This window comes from Aythya marila (genome assembly GCF_965140915.1).
Source record: "Aythya marila genome assembly, chromosome: 24".
NCBI lineage: Eukaryota > Metazoa > Chordata > Aves > Anseriformes > Anatidae > Aythya > Aythya marila.
Genome location: NC_139065.1, coordinates 4778501 through 4794006, shown reverse-complemented (window position 1 = coordinate 4794006; position 15506 = coordinate 4778501). Strand labels below are relative to the sequence as shown.

The following is a 15506-nucleotide window of genomic DNA, read 5'->3' as shown; positions in this document are numbered from 1 at the left end:
AATTTGTCCCTCGTGTCATACAGGACTGGGGGGGGAGGAAAGGGCCGGGGGCAAGGTTGTGTAACTGTTGACCAACGCTGTTGACACGAGGCTTGTGCATCCGTAGTTCTCCCAAGTGACTTCTCTGATACAGAACTAGCCTAGAGTCTGACCGTGAGTACTGGACACAGTACAAATTTTTCTGTTTAGCGTAGGGAAGCTCTTACTGAACACAATAAACAAGTGCCCTGCTACTTGCCTGAACCTGGGACCTTTCCCCAGTAGCACTGGTTTACAGTTTTTTGCCATTTAGTTGTGTGGGGTTTTTGTTTGTTTTGCTCTTCAGCTATCATCTGGCTGGTGGTGGAAGGGTTTTTATGGCAGCAGGAGCATCCTGGCTCTCCTTAACACAGATTTTCTGACTTCTGTTGCTTACCGGTGCTATAATTCAATCAGGACGATGAGAGAAATGATTGAATAAAACAGTGTTCGTCACGCTAATGAAAGCCTCAGTACCTGAAGTTCCCAGGCCTTGATAAAACAAGGTGGTGCGTGTTGATCCAGGGCAGGTAGCTGGCATCCACCTCTTGGACGCTCCCCTGTTCCAGAGCTGTGCAGTGGGTGTGGGGGGATCCAGAACCCTAATTCCTGAGTGTGCTCAGTTACAATACAGCCTCGTTAACAACAGATACTAAAATCAGTGGGAGGTGAACTGGGGGAAAAATAAGGAAGTTCCACCTACAAAATCTAATGAGTTAAGGTTTCCTAATCTAATGCCTTAAGGTTTCCTATTTGATTTGAGTTGGTCACTTAAATTAATTCATCCTACTACAGCCGAGACATGTCTTAGATATTTAGAACTCCTTAATTGCGTGCTGATTAGTTATGTGTGCATGCATAGTTGAGCAAGAGTTCTGTGCTCATGAAATTACAAATGAGTTGCATGTTTGCTTATGTACCAGCAGTTTCTGCTGTAACACCTCTTGCTCACAGGTGTATTTATAGAACCAAGCCAATCTTTGTTTTATTTCCTTACCATACTGTTGCTATAGCCGGATTTATTTGCATGCATAAGCAAAGCTAAAACACTACCAACACCCTGCCCCTGGTTTGTTTAATAAAGCTGCAGACCTTACCATGGCTATCTGAAGAACATAAGGGCCAGCTCTAAGGTGTTAGAGCAGTTGCTGTAGCTGCTGTTACCTGTAACCAGGTAAAATGAATCCTCCCTAAATCCTTGATGGTGCATTTTCTGTGATTCCTGTTATCAGATCGTAGTCCTGCTGCACAGATGCACTCAAAGCAGGGCCACCTTTACGGATGGCAGGCACTGAGCTGGTAGAAGATGTGAGCAGGGCTGAGGGCTGGCAGGGTCCAGCACGGTGAGCGGCTGGGCTGGCTCGTTAGGGCACCCCTTAGTCACTTCCTCTGTGTGCAGGATGCACCTTTACAGCCCCACTTGGGCAGCTAAAGTCCAAGCAGAGCGTGGAGGCACTCCCTGCTTACCAGGAGGGGACGACCTGGTGTAGGCTGCCTGTGTTTACTGCTGTCACTGCAGGAAGGAGCAAACTCAGGTTTTGTGCTGTCTGGGGACACCTGGGATGGGGTCAGACCTGCTGCAGGGAAGGAAACCAGACCCAGCCGAGCCTCAGGCACCTGCAGGTCTCAGAATGGTTCCTGTACCTCCTTGCTGCGGTCACCTGGATGGAGGTGGAGCTCAGCCAGCCTTCATCTGCTGGGAAACCAAGCCGAGAGCTTGGAGAAAATCACCATCACCTCCTCGCTCTCCGGTGGATTTAGCACCCTGGGGTTGTTCTTCGCGAGCCTGGCGCTGTCCCCGTCCATCTGGAGAGAACATCCCTCTCGTCTGACGAGGCGCTGTGGCTTGTCCTCCGCATCAAACGTGACCCCGGATTCCCCGGCTCGGCAAGCCCTTACTCATCGGAGCCGTGATCTCACGAGACCCCCTCCGAGCCCCACCACGGCATTTGGCGGCGCGTGCCGGCGGATGGCTGCTGCGCCAGGCCCAGGCACGAGAGGCGAGACCGGGTGAGCGCGAGGCTCTGCGCCCTGGCCAGAGGTGTGTCTGCCGTGGGGCTCGCTGCTCCCCGCGCCGATAGGAGCGTCCAGAAATACCTGCACAAGGCCGAGGCGTGTCTGGAAACCTGATGCCTCATCGCAGCCGATGTGGAGGCGGAGGGAGGAGGGCCGAAAGACATGTCCCTTCACGCTCACATCAGCTGAACACGGAGAAGGAAACTCGCTAGAGTCCTTTTTTACCGGCACCGAAGGCCTTGGTGTCCCTGTCTCACCCCAGAAGCCTCGCTGTATTCCAGTACTCTGGGGGGGTGGCAGTCCCGCACCCGCCGGGCGATGAACATCGCAAGGAGACGAGGCTTTTACAGACAGGAACTCAACAAAACCGTCTGGGAGCTGCCCAGGAGATACACGTCCCTCCACCCGGTGGGGTCCGGGGCCTACGGCTCCGTCTGGTGAGTGGGGAGCAGCGAGGGGCACGCAGGGGGTGCTCGGAGCATCCCTCGGGGGGGGGAGCGAGGAGGTGCCGAGGGGCACCCCTCCATTACGAAGGGCATTTGCATGCGTGATGGAGGTGGTTTGTCTGGATGAAAATGGACCTGTTTCCTCCTGCGGTTGCCCCAGGTGGGCAGCGGGGAGAGGTCTGAACCCGAGCTCACCTCTGCAGCATCCATTCAGAGGTGGGGGGAGCGGGACGGGACGCGACGCTCGCCCAGCAGCTGGAGCAGGTAGGCAGGGCTGCCAGGCTGGGCATGACCTCGGGTCAGGGAGCTCCTCGGCTCGCCTCGGTCTTGAGCTTGGATTAAGGGAGGATTTCTGTCTAGCAGAAAGGGAAAAACAACAACAACAAAAAACTAGGTCTCTGAAAGCAGTTTGTAAAGGGTAAGAGTTGGGTCCTGGAACAAAGCACCAAGCCTCCGGGGACAGGGGTGGCTGTGGCGGTTCAAGGCAGCTGATTTTGGTCTGCCCAGGGAAAAGCAGCTGGGTGGTACAGCCCCCAGTTCTGCTTCCAGTTTGAGCTCATAAAACAGAAAGCGTTGTAAAACAGGATCAGTAACAGCCTGGGATTTCCTTCCTGGCCGATAACAGTCCTCATCCTACAAGAGAGCAGTGCGAGCTATTGAGCGACTGTTAATTACATGGGCAAAGGTGCCGATAGTGAAAGCAAGCAGAAGTCGGATCTTGCTTTGTGCTGGTGAATTGGAGGAGACTGATGACTTTTAGAAAGGTTGAACTTGAAGCAGCCCATTGATAGCATCTGAATGCAGCCTTTGTTGCATAACATGATGAGTTTAAAAAAAAAAAACAAAAAACAAAAAACAAAAAACAAAAAACAAAAAATGGGAGGTGTGTCCCCTCTCCTGGGTGTTGGGCAAAGTGCCTCTCCTGGGAGGAATCCCAAAACCCTGGGGCCTAAGTTCTGGCTTTGTCCCCTGGCTGCCTATTTCACAGCACGCAAAGAGGCACCAGATGTTTCCTTCCCCACTTTGCTGTTCGTGTGCAAGGTGGGCTTCTGAGACACTTAAATGAGTCCAGCAAACTCCAGCAGCAAGACTGAACTTGAAGTTTTTTTATATTTGCACTGTGTTTTCTGGTCTTTATAATAAAGTAGAGCAGGAAGACTACAAGAAAATAAAAATGGGTGAGTCATAGGGGAAAAAAGGAAGACAAATCCCTCCAAATCCTTGACCACTAGGAAAAAAAAAAAAAAAAAAAGAAAAAAAAGAAAGGAGAGAAAAACAGCAGTAAGACAAATCTTTTACTGGACCCTGTGTGGACCTCAGCTGCTGTGAAGAATCTCAGGGAGGGATGGATGTGTTAAAACAGACCCAGGGGAGAGGGGGGCATTATTACGGCATGGACGCTGCTTGGCAGAGTGGGACTGGTGTTGATTCATGTACAAAGACGCATGTGGAGTTAGGATTTGCTGTCCTCTGCTGGGAATTGCTGGGAAGCTTTTCTAGCACAGCATTTTTGGAGCAGCCAGCTTCTGCACATCCTCGAGCTAATTCAGGAAAACCAGCAAATGCTCGTTTCTTCCCTCGTTAATTCTGCTGAAATCTATAGCGATTTTGTAATTGTGGGAGGAGTTTTTTGCCATCCCCAACGCTGCTCTTCCCAGCCAAGGTGGGGACCTGGCTCTGCCCGTCCGTGGCCGTGGGCACGGCGTGCTGCGCCCCGGGTCCCAGGGATGCGGCGGTGTCACCGTCACCTGCAGGCCTGTGTGGGACCTCGCCCCCAGGTTGGCCTTGGCGTCATCCTGCACTTCCAGCTACTCATTAAACCAATGCTGGGAAGCACGCTGTGGGCTCACCCCGGCCGTGTCAGCTGAATTAACTCTTAGCTCTGGCTGGTGGCGAGGGTGAAAGTAACGCTGCTTACACGGGGCAGGCTGAAGCTAGTGCACTCACGCTGTCCTGCATTGAGTGGTGGGGTTGGATACGTGCTCTGTAGGGCAGATGTGGGGACAGCAGGTCAGAATGTGCGCTCCAGGGTTAGGAAAAGCACCTCGGATCTGCAGAAGGTGTCTGACTGTGAGGTCTCAGTCCTTTCCTCTTAATTCACTTGCTCCTTGGCGAATTTTTACACTGTGCTGCCATTTCTGCCAACACCTGCTGATGTCCTAATGACAGTGAGACAATCTCCCCTTCCCTCTCAAGATATCCTATGTGATCTTCAGCGCCGAAGCTGCCTGGCGTAGCTGTTCCAGCACTTCCTTTGCTTTTTCCAGCTGAATAGACTGACAAAATCAGTCATACTGAAGCTCTCAGAGGATGTGTCTGCTCTCATCGCCAATAACTGAGAGCAGCTGGAAGGGACCTTAGTGGCCATGAGCAGGAAGATTGCCTTATGGTACCAGAGATGTTGTCTCTGCTAGATGAGAGCTGTTGATAAGCTGAACTGCTGGAGGCCACACCACAACTGATTACTTGGGGCTGACAATCGGAGAAAGCTGTTCAACAGACTGCCAAGGTTTGCACCAAGGAATAATAACCCTTCCTTGGCATTAAACCGAAGGGGAAACCAGGATGAGCAGGATATTTCCACCTCTCCTATTGCATGTCTGCCCTAAACCCAGCAGAATGCACCATTTGACTGCGTTATTATGTGGTGTTTTCTGGATTATGCCACTCGGAAAGCCTTGCCTCTGAGTGATGGCCTTGAGGTCATGGTAGTGTCATCTCTGCTTATGGTACCGGCCCTTTCTAGGCTCAGGTCCTCACAGTGCCTGGAAGGAGCCGTGGATGGAGCCTGGCTGTCTGGGACCATGGTAGGGGTGACTTGAGCATCTCTTCAGGGAAAAAAGAAAAAAAAAGAAAAAAAAAAAAAAAAAAACAGGGGAGAGGTGTGTGCAAAGCTGGAAGGTGCCAGCACTCGTGTGGGCTGTGCCACTAAAAGCTGTGGAACTGAGGATGCCAATTCATGGCCCTTCAGTATCCCCATGGAAGAAGGAATTACAAAACTGCTCCGGAAAGCCCACAGTGAGGTTTGGCACAGAAAGCCCTTTCTTCATCCGGTTGTCTCTTGGAGGGCTTGAGGAGGGGCTGAGGCACCAAGGTGTAATGAGGTGTGCTGACACCTCTGTGTCCCTGGAAAACACCACCAAGAATCCTGAAGACAGCCTGAGGATGTTCCTCCCTCCTTCTTATCTGGTGAAATATGGATCCTGCTTTGCAATCTGATTACAGAGCCTCCAAAAGAAGAGCATGTGTCACAGGATCACCCAACCCTGCTGCAGACAGTAAATGTGATCAGAGAATAACGTCATCTCTCCTGCTATGGCTCTTGCACCGTGTTTCCATGAGCTCACGAGCAGAATCTCATTTTCAGCCAGACCTGCTTTTATACGGAAGCATATGTAGAGCATCAGAGATCTTTAGTGCTGGGGAATTAATTCTAGTAGCCTGCATTTTTAGCATGTGACAGCCTGCTTTTGCTCCAGAAAACAGTGAGGAAAGCTGACGTACCTTTAACAGTAACTTCCAAGCAGATGGCAAAGAGGAAATTGCTTTATTCCCTTATCTCCATGACTTAGTAAAGGAGAAGGCAGAACTAGAAGCGATCCTGACCTTTAACTATTTGCGTTTCCTTCTTCTCACTGCTCTGTTAGCTCCAGCTCATTGCTGCAGGTTAGAGGAAATGTTAATGGGAGTAAAGACTGGCCGCTAATGCTTTGCTTGGTATCCTGTCTAGTCCTCCAAAAAGCATGGGCTGTGGTCTGCAAACCCAAGTCATGCGGTGGAAAAATCTGTGCAGAGAGCTCCACTGAGTTCCTCTGCCAGCACAGAAAGATCAAGGGGGCTTTTTTTTTTTTTTGCTGTTTTTCTCTGAGGTCCAGAATTAGCTCTTTGCTAGAAGGGAACTTGTTAAAACACACGTTTGTTAAGACATGTTTGCATAGTCAGAACTGTTTTTTATTCGTCTGCTGCAGTTCAGCCATAGACAAGAAGACAGGAGAAAAAGTGGCCATCAAGAAGCTATGCCGCCCCTTCCAGTCGGAGATCTTCGCCAAGAGAGCATACAGAGAGCTCATGCTGCTGAAGCATATGCAACATGAGAACGTAAGTAGCTGTTTTTCTTCCTGCAAGGGAAGCTTTCTTGCCACTTTGGAGCAAGCCTTCTGTGGTGGCAGCACCTTAGTTTTGATTGAGACGTCTCAAAAGTTGGCATGTGCCGGCAGTCTCAGGGCTTAACTGCTGCTTGCCTACTGTGCCCAGTTGGCACCAGGCTTGAGCAGATGTGTAATGGGTGCTCCTGAGTATTAGTAAGAAGAGAAGTAGCTGCATAGCATAGCAAAGAATCCTCAGATTCCTCACGTAGAGCTCTCAGTGCTCACAGACGTGCATGTGCCGGTGCAGGGCTGCTACCTGCATCCCACGTGCACAGCAAATGCTTTCCAGGCTTACATTTGGACTTCTCTTCTCCATCAGGTCATTGGGCTGCTTGATGTCTTCACCTCTGCTCCTTCCTACCACGGATTCCAGGACTTGTAAGTGTGCAGTTTGTGTTGGCTCTGTCTAGACACGATCACTGCCCTAGACACCTGCAGGCTTAGCAGCAGAGTAGCGTATCGTGTTGAGGTGCAGTTCCACAGACCAATTTGAAAAGGGACAGACTAAAGCCAAGTAATCCCCAAGTAACAAGGAGAATCAAAACAAAGGTCAGTTCTTATGGCTAAAACCCCCATAAATAGATCACATGCCATGTTCACAGCTGGGAATGCCCCACAGACAGACTGACACGGGTAACTGAGGCATTACATTCCACGGCATATCACATGTGGCATGATCCGTGCTAATGCTCTGGCTGCATGACTGCTAACTAAGAGGCTGGAGTCAGGATGGGAGAAGTATTGCTCATCAGTCCCTGGGATAATTAAATTGAGAATTTCCAAATTTTTTTTTTTTCACCTTGATTCTGGATGCGTTTTTTGTTTGTGTAGTAGTTTTTTTGTTGTTGTTCCACTTCCCTCAGTGTTGATGGTCAGGTTGGATGAGTCCTTAAGTTGTTTTCACTTCCCCATCCTTGGGCACTAGCAGTGTGCATCTGGGTTTGGATTTGCAGTCGATGGCTGGATATTTAGCAGCCTGCACAAAATTTGTCTGACATTTCTCAGAGCAATTCCTGCTGGAGGACTGGAAACCAATTAGCAGCCTCAGCAGGCAGGCCAAAGGCTGAGGGAACCTTGATGTTGTCTTCCAAGGCACGGCCGAAGAATGTTATAAAGATATATTTGGTAGCCAACGCAGCAGTTTTACAAGACTCTTTAAAGCTGAACAAGATGTTTCAGCTACCAGATGGTGTAAGGCCATCTGGAACTGAACAGCTAAAGTCTAAAGTAAACTAATTCAGGATTGTTCAGGTTTTGCAAGATCCTTGCTTTTATTTGATGTCAGGTATCTGATTTGAGGGAAGGAGAGCAATTTTCAGAGCAGGTGGAAATCCTAGCATCACTACAGGCTATGCTAGTTAGCTAGGACCATAGTCCCAACTGCTCCTGTCAGATGCAGCCACAGGAAACAGACAAGTGAGAACAAGGCTAGCCTGGTTCCCTGTGTTTTTTCTTCTAGACTTAGGGCCTTGTCTTACTGCCTTTTAGCTACCTGGTGATGCCATACATGCGGACAGATTTACAAAAGATCATGGGACATGAATTCAGTGATGAAAAGATCCAGTACCTGGTCTACCAAATGCTGAAAGGGTTGAAGGTAGGTGGGTCTGGAGAAATGACAACAAGGCTGGGGCATCAGCAGATTCAGTGACTCACTGCAGCTCCTCTACGAGTAGATCTTGCTCTGTGTCAACTCTGGGCTGACTATAATAACCCCCCCCCTTCCAGCACTGTCTTGGAAGACTTGGGGGTTTTATTGCGTGCACTGACAACAGGTAATTGCTATTGAACTACTCCTGTTCCAGCACACATCAATCAAAATTACTGTTCTTTCACACTAGTCAATCAGGTATTGAAACTGCAGCAGTTAAAGCTTGTGATGGTTTCTCCGTGGCAGCGGCTGCGTCGCTGACTTGCCAAAACCCTTAGCAAAGCTCTGCACAGAAAGAAAGGGGCTGGGAGCAAACGGGATTCTGCTGAATTTCCCACGTAGGCCCTCAGTGGAGAAGAGGGAGGGAATGATTTTGTGTTCAACACAATGAGGAATGTGCTTGTTTTTAAGGGCCTCTGAGAGAACAGAAAGTAGTCACTGCAAACCCTGAAATGTAGGGATAGTATCTTAATAGTACTACCCTCTGTAATACCCTTCACCTAAAGCCAGAGCAGTTTAAAGGCACTAATGAATTCACCCTAATAACACCTTTCCCCAGATCACTGTTACCTTGAGTTTAAATAAAGGGGGGAAACAATATACAAAAGGCTTAACTGGTGTGATAAAAGTCACAAAGTCAGTTTTTGCAACTCTAATGTGATTTCCAATTTTGTTTTAATGATTGATTTTAATATTTTTTCACATGGATTATTACTCAAAACAGAAGTTTTCTTGTTATCTACCGAACATGTTCCTATCTGTAATCTTGATGTTTTTGTTTTGATAGTTCAAGCTATTAGTTTACTTTCTGTAAGGAACTATTGCTCCACATCTCCTCTTCTTCTCTGTGCCTCTTCTTTATAGTAGCAATATAACTGCAAATACTGTCAGAAATTCACTGTGGGTTTCAGATTGCTGCCAGGTGGCCTTCTCCTACCAGCCATTGTTCCTCCTGTGATTGTAGGTTTTATTTGGGGTCATGCACTGAGGGCCAGGGGCTTGCAGCAGGTTCCAGGGCTGTGCTCTCAGCAAGTCCTTGTTTGTAGCTCTCATTTCTCTGTGGGAGAAAAGAAAGTCTTATCTGCAGTTGATCACATTGTGGCTCCTCTTTTTATTGCAGTATATTCATTCTGCCGGAATCATCCACAGGGTAAGTTCATGTGCACTGTTATTCTGATTTTGTCTGTTTAGGAGAAACTCAGCTTGGTCATAAAGCTAACAAATTCCTGCACATCGTTGCATTAATAGCCTCATCTGCTCTAAGTTCTCTCTAGCGTCCTCCCTCTTTTTCCCTCCTGTGCCCTGTGCTTGTTCGTATTTGCTCTCAGCTGTGCAGCATTTTGAGGAAATGCTGTATTTTCTAATGAGCTGTGAAGCATTTTATGGCTTTTGAATGAAAACTGCTTCAGGAAAAAGCAGAAAAAAAGTCTCTTTAATATAAACCTGTACAGTAGGCATGTTGTCTTTGCTGTGTTGATATTGGACTCGGGATGTTATGGGAAGCTATCCAGAGTGAACTGAGGTTTGACTAAGGCTCGTGTTGACGAGTTGCAAATCAAAACATCGGCATTATTCTGCTCTTGTCTGTTTTAGGACCTGAAGCCAGGCAACCTGGCTGTGAACGAAGACTGCCAGCTAAAGGTAGGTGAAAAAGCAGCGCGTTGTAGCGTGTAGCATATCAGATTGCTGGGGAACTGCTCTGCGAGCAGGAGTCCTGGCATTTGGGCGTCATCATGTTTCCTCTTGCGTCCTGAGGCTTGATTCAGGGTACCTCATTACACAGTGGTTGCAGACAGTGGGAAATACTCACCTGCTTATGCAACTTGCTGAATCAGGGCCCAAGACTTGGAATGAACATCCTGTCACTGTAATTCCAGCTGCATTGAAGTTCATAATGACTTCCTAAGTAAATTCAATACTTCTGAGCAACACTTGTGTTAGGTGAACGATCCCTGAAGGACAGCTGGATACAACCACACTTACCCCTTGGTTCCCATGGACTAGGACCTGAAACGTGGTGGCTGTGATTCTAGACAAAATTATTTTCAGTAGTGCTCTGAAGGGACTGCTTACAGCTCACTGGTGTGATGGTCTAGCATGTGTTTTCTGTAATGTATATTACAGGGAGTGGCTCCGTTGCCTGTAAAGGTTGGGTCAAGCCATGTTCATCTCCAGTACTGAGGGAGAGGTCATCTCCTGTCAGCTGCAGGGTGTTTTTATAGGAAACGGTGAGTCGTAATGGCCTGCGAGCATGCCTTGGCCTCAGGTTCTAGAAGCCTAAACTCTGTGAGATTCTTAAATTGACGTAAGCTACAAGAAAGGAAGTGACCTTCCCGGTAGCACACGACAGAGATCCTTTCCGCAGGGTCTCCCCAGGACAACTGGTTTTGCAGCTGGCTTGCAATTTACAGTGGAATTAAGACAAACCTGTTAGTTCTTTGAACCATCCCACGAGTGGTTTTGGTGTAGTTAGAACTTCATTATTATCTGATTGGATCTGCTTCATTTATTCTTAGAAGCAGATCCTCAGTTGCCTGTAGGATTCCTTTTTTTTTTTTTTTTTTTTTTTTTTTTTTTTTTTTTCTTTCCTGCCCTTCCTTCTTTCTCTTGCTTTGGTGAACTGCAGATCTTGGACTTTGGTTTGGCAAGACACGCTGATGCTGAGATGACCGGCTATGTGGTTACACGCTGGTACAGAGCTCCAGAAGTCATCCTGAACTGGATGCATTACAACCAGACAGGTGAGTTGCATTGCTTCAGCTGTGTGACTGTCTTGTGACAAATCCCAAGATCCCTCTGTCATGCCCATGTCAAATCTCACATAATCCACCAGAATGTTTTTGCTCTTTATCATCAGTGTCCCCTGGAGCACTGCTGTGCTCCAGCCATACAGTCCCAGCTGCACAACTCCCAAAGCTATTGCCTGTGGGAAATGATGAAAGCCAAGATTTTAGCAGCATAGAAAAGGCAGGGGAGGGTGGAAAATGGGAGTGAAATTGAAATCAGTGACTGTTGAGAACTGAAAAAGCAGGCAACAGCTCCTGTAATCCTTTCTTCCTAAAAGCTGCCATTCTCTTTTTTATTTTTTCTCTCTCTTTCTCCTCAAACAGTGGATATCTGGTCTATCGGTTGCATCATGGCAGAAATGCTGACTGGGAAAACGCTGTTTAAAGGAAAAGATTGTATCCTTTCAAACTGAACCTTTTCCCTTTGGGGCAATGATTCTTGGCATGTGTGAAAGGCCTTTTATGAATGAGGCTACTGAGGGAAATCGGTGGTGGCCTGGTTTACTAAGAGGTAATCACAGGGGACCAGTGGAGTCTTTTTGGTGAGGAAAACAGAGATGAGATAGGAGGGGAGGGGGCAGAGCCACCCTTAGAAATACACCACTGTGCTGGCCACATACACTGTACATCAGCAGCCTAAACTGCTGATTCCCACAGCCCTTGCATATCCCTCAAACCTGTGGGCATAGGCTTTGGCAGAATTGTGCCAGAACTCCTTGTTGATGAAAACTGCATCCCAGGAAAAGAGCTCTTTTTGCCAGTGTAATGAGTCTTTGCTTGTGTGGCTTTGCTGGGTTTGTGTCACAACCTGCCCAAAGCTGTCGCTGGTCCTGGGATGCTCCTGCATGCAGTCTGCAGGCTGAGCTGCTGGGTGGAGTCCAGGGCTTGCTCCTAGAGGTCAGATAATCTTTAACACAGCCTGCCAGACCTGGATCAACTGACTCAGATCCTGAAAGTAACGGGGCATCCAGGAGAAGACTTCGTGGAGAAACTGGAGGACAAAGCGGTAAGCATGTTCAGTGTGGCTGTTCACCTCTCACTGCCAGAGGTGGGGAGAGGAGCTGCTTTTACAGCAGGCACGTGAACAGGAGAGACAGCAATCTCTCCTCCTGACAGCAATGATGTTTCTTAGCGATGCATCTGATGTATTTGACTTTAGTGCTTTGAATTAAGAACTGGTACGGGTTGTAGGGGCTGGGCATCAGGGCTCCTAAGTGAGGTGCCTAACACACCAGCAAACTGCATCCCTCCTCTGTTCTCCTGCTTAGCTGCTCTTAAAGCATGAATACTTCTGTATCTCAGTTGATAAAATTTTGTTCCTTACAAACTGGTCACTGAAATGACGTCTGAGATAATTTGCTGTTCTCTTTTTCTAAGTAATGAGACCCAGGAGCTCTATTTTACCACCCATTTACTCACACGTGTCCAGTTGCAGTAAATGCATGTGCTGTGCTTTCCTTTCCCTTTCAGGCTAAGAGTTATATCAAGTCCCTTCCCAAATTGCCTAAGAAGGATTTATCTGTGCTTTTCCCCAAAGCCAATCCCCAAGGTAAGTAATCTTGAGCATTTCTCACAAGTTTTCACAGCTGGAAATGAGCTGGATCGACTGCCGTAGCTGCAGTTTAGTTGCTCCTCTTTCTCAGAACTTCTTACTACCTCCTCCCTTGCAGGTTGTGTGCCCACAGGAGGCTGCCCTCCCCAGGGCAAATATGTATGAATTAAAAGCAAAACAAATTTTTATTGGCACTGCAGTGTCAGTGGTCTGTTACTGGCCACCTACTTGTTCGGGTTTGGTTTTTAATTTTAAAAGGACACTGTCTGTAGCATACAACTTGTAAGGAAGAGGTGAACTTCAGACTCTTGTATTAACAAGCCAGAAGAGTGTGCTGTCTTAACAAACTTGATGTCTAGGTTGCAGGATGCAAATTATAGGATTAGACCAGTTGTGTGTAATTGTATTCAACTACACCTTCAGCTACACTTGGTACAAGAGTTGGGATGAATTTTGGCTGATACTGGCTTTAAAAGCTCATTGCTTGTAGCAAAGCAGATGATATTATGATTAGGAATATTTGAATGAGGTTGAATGAGGCTCCTTTTTTTTTTTTTTTTTTCTTTTCCCTAGCCCCACATCCAAGGCACTGCAGGTTTTGATAAAGTGCTGAGAGAGCCCCAAAGTCCACTCAAGTAGAATTTCTTTCTGGGGGAATTGCACAGTTCAGATCACAGCTGCCTGTTGAACACCTGTACCTTTTGGTACTTGACAGGTAGCTGGAACATGCAGTTTTCACTGTAAAAATTGATCTACAAGTAGCTCTTTCCCCAAGTAGATTACAAATGAGAGTAAAACTCTTCTAAAAGGTGTGAAGAAGAAAGCGTGAAGCTATTAAAACCAAGTCAGAAGGGGGCTAACAGGCAGTCAGTATCTGAGTCTCCTACCTTCCTGTTTACCAGGGATGTATAGATTTCTATATAGATTACTCATGCTAAGGCTATATTGAGTTGCAGGTGTCAGAGTGAAAGCAAGTGACTGAAAAATATCTTGAAATTACTGGCTTGCTGTTTACGATCTTGCAGCTCCATCCATGCAGCAAGGCCTATCCAAGACTAATTCGTTACTTCCATACAATTTACCCCTACACTTCTGTTAGTAAGTTACCCGAGGCTGCTGTTTGGCAGATTTTGCATCACCACAGACAGGAGCTCCATGCTGCCTAGGCCAGGTTGAGGAATCTGTTTCATTTTCAGGTCTGGAAATGTATTACTGGAAACACTAGTCCTATCACTTTCAGGGTTCATGCTCAGGATGCCCGTTCTCCACTGCATGCACTTAGCCATGTTTCTGTCTCCTCCTACAGCAGTGGACCTGCTTGACAAGATGTTGCAGCTGGACGTGGAAAAGCGCCTTACTGCCACAGAGGCATTGGCCCACCCGTATTTCGAACAGTTCCGAGACATCGAGGAGGAGACAGAAGCACAACAGTCCTATGATGATTCTCTGGAACATGAAAAGCTTTCGATAGAGGAGTGGAAAAGTAAGAAGTTTTTCTTTGAAGTCATGCCCCTGTCTAGCATGGGACTTTCCTGCCTCTTGCTCTGTTTCCTGTGAGCATGCTGAGTAAGGCTGGCTTAGCTGCGACTGCCCATTAATGCCTCAATGATGGCATACATCTTCCTTTCCTTGCTGCTGCTTTTATGTATTCAGCAAAGATCCCTTCTGCCTCTCTCTTCACTCCTCTTTTTGCCTCTCTGCTTTGTCTGACTCCCTCCCTCAGCTTGTACCTGCCGTATCTTTTCAGATGAATGCTTCCTCTCTGCACACGTAATGGTCAAAGTTTCATTCGTGTCCTCCACAATCAGACATGCTACTGATAATCAATTATTTTGTTCTGTTTTTCAAGAGCATATTTACAAGGAGATCTTGTCCTTCAGTCCCATTGCACGGAAGGACTCGAAGAAGCGGAGTGGGATGTCATTGTAGCAACTGGTGCAGCTGCGACTGGGTTTCACTTCTTGTGCTGGGTGACAGGTCGGATTTATTCCACGCTACCTCGCTCATAGCCATCGTTTGGCCTGTGGGACTTCTGTGTGTGTAAACACGAAGATGACACCACACTGTGGGCATTGGACTTTGTACTACTGAAGGGGGAAGCACCCCCAGTTTTCAACACTAAAGATAAATATACGTTCATTGAAGCTTTGTGGGTGATTTTACCTCGTGTTTCTTTTTTTCTCCCCCATATTCCTCCAGCTGAGAAAGCAGGGCTTACGTTGCTCCTTTCTTATTATTCCTTCCAAGGACAAGTTTTAGCACTTTAAGAAAACAGTAAATTTGCCTGGGAAGTGAGTCCAAAGCAAAATAGTAAATTGGGAAATTCAGCATAACAAGACTTTATCCAGTCTAACTTTGAACCCGTTCCCTTTCCCTGAGCAGTCAAACAGCATCTGGCACAGTGAGGTTGCTGAGGTGCTGTAGGCTCCCAGGACACCATGGGAATCCAGTTGTTTGTGGACTCAGTCTCCCTTCAGAGCAGCTCTCAAACTTCTAACCTTGTCATCCTCCTATCTGCAAAACTCCCACCTAGGGTGCTGCCTCCCTTGGACAGCTGTTAGCTCCTCCTTTTTGCTCTGCTTCTCTCATTCTCAAGGTTTTGATCCGTGCTGTCTCCTCCTTAGTGCTATCTGCAAACACAACTGGGGAATTCAAGGCCGCTTTGCCACGTTCACAGACCCGGTATCCCAAGGAGCTGGGTATCACCAAGCAGTCCTGCTGCCCCACACGGGCCTCTGCCTTTATGCTCAGCCTGGTTTCCCCAACGGTTCTGTCTTAGCACAGTTATCTCTCACTGAGCACCCTTTCCCTGAAGCTACCCTGCCCGCCGCAGGCTGCCTTTATCACTCAGCAGGTCGAGTATTTGGTTACACGGTCCAGTGATGTGAG

The 15506-nt window shown here is 47.7% G+C and overlaps 1 protein-coding gene across 1 annotated transcript; it reads left to right on the top strand.

The window, feature by feature from the left end:
- The first annotated feature begins 26 nt into the window (after window positions 1–26).
- Window positions 27–14759, top strand: MAPK13 (mitogen-activated protein kinase 13). The gene is made up of 12 exons (XM_082778412.1): window positions 27–2471; window positions 6449–6578; window positions 6948–7006; window positions 8117–8225; window positions 9400–9429; window positions 9873–9920; window positions 10906–11020; window positions 11390–11461; window positions 11992–12071; window positions 12536–12614; window positions 13924–14100; window positions 14467–14759. The coding sequence occupies exons 1-12, from the start codon at window positions 2353–2355 to the stop codon at window positions 14544–14546; spliced, it is 1098 nt and encodes a 365-aa protein (XP_082634538.1). The 5' UTR covers window positions 27–2352; the 3' UTR covers window positions 14547–14759.
- Window positions 14760–15506: the final 747 nt, after the last annotated feature.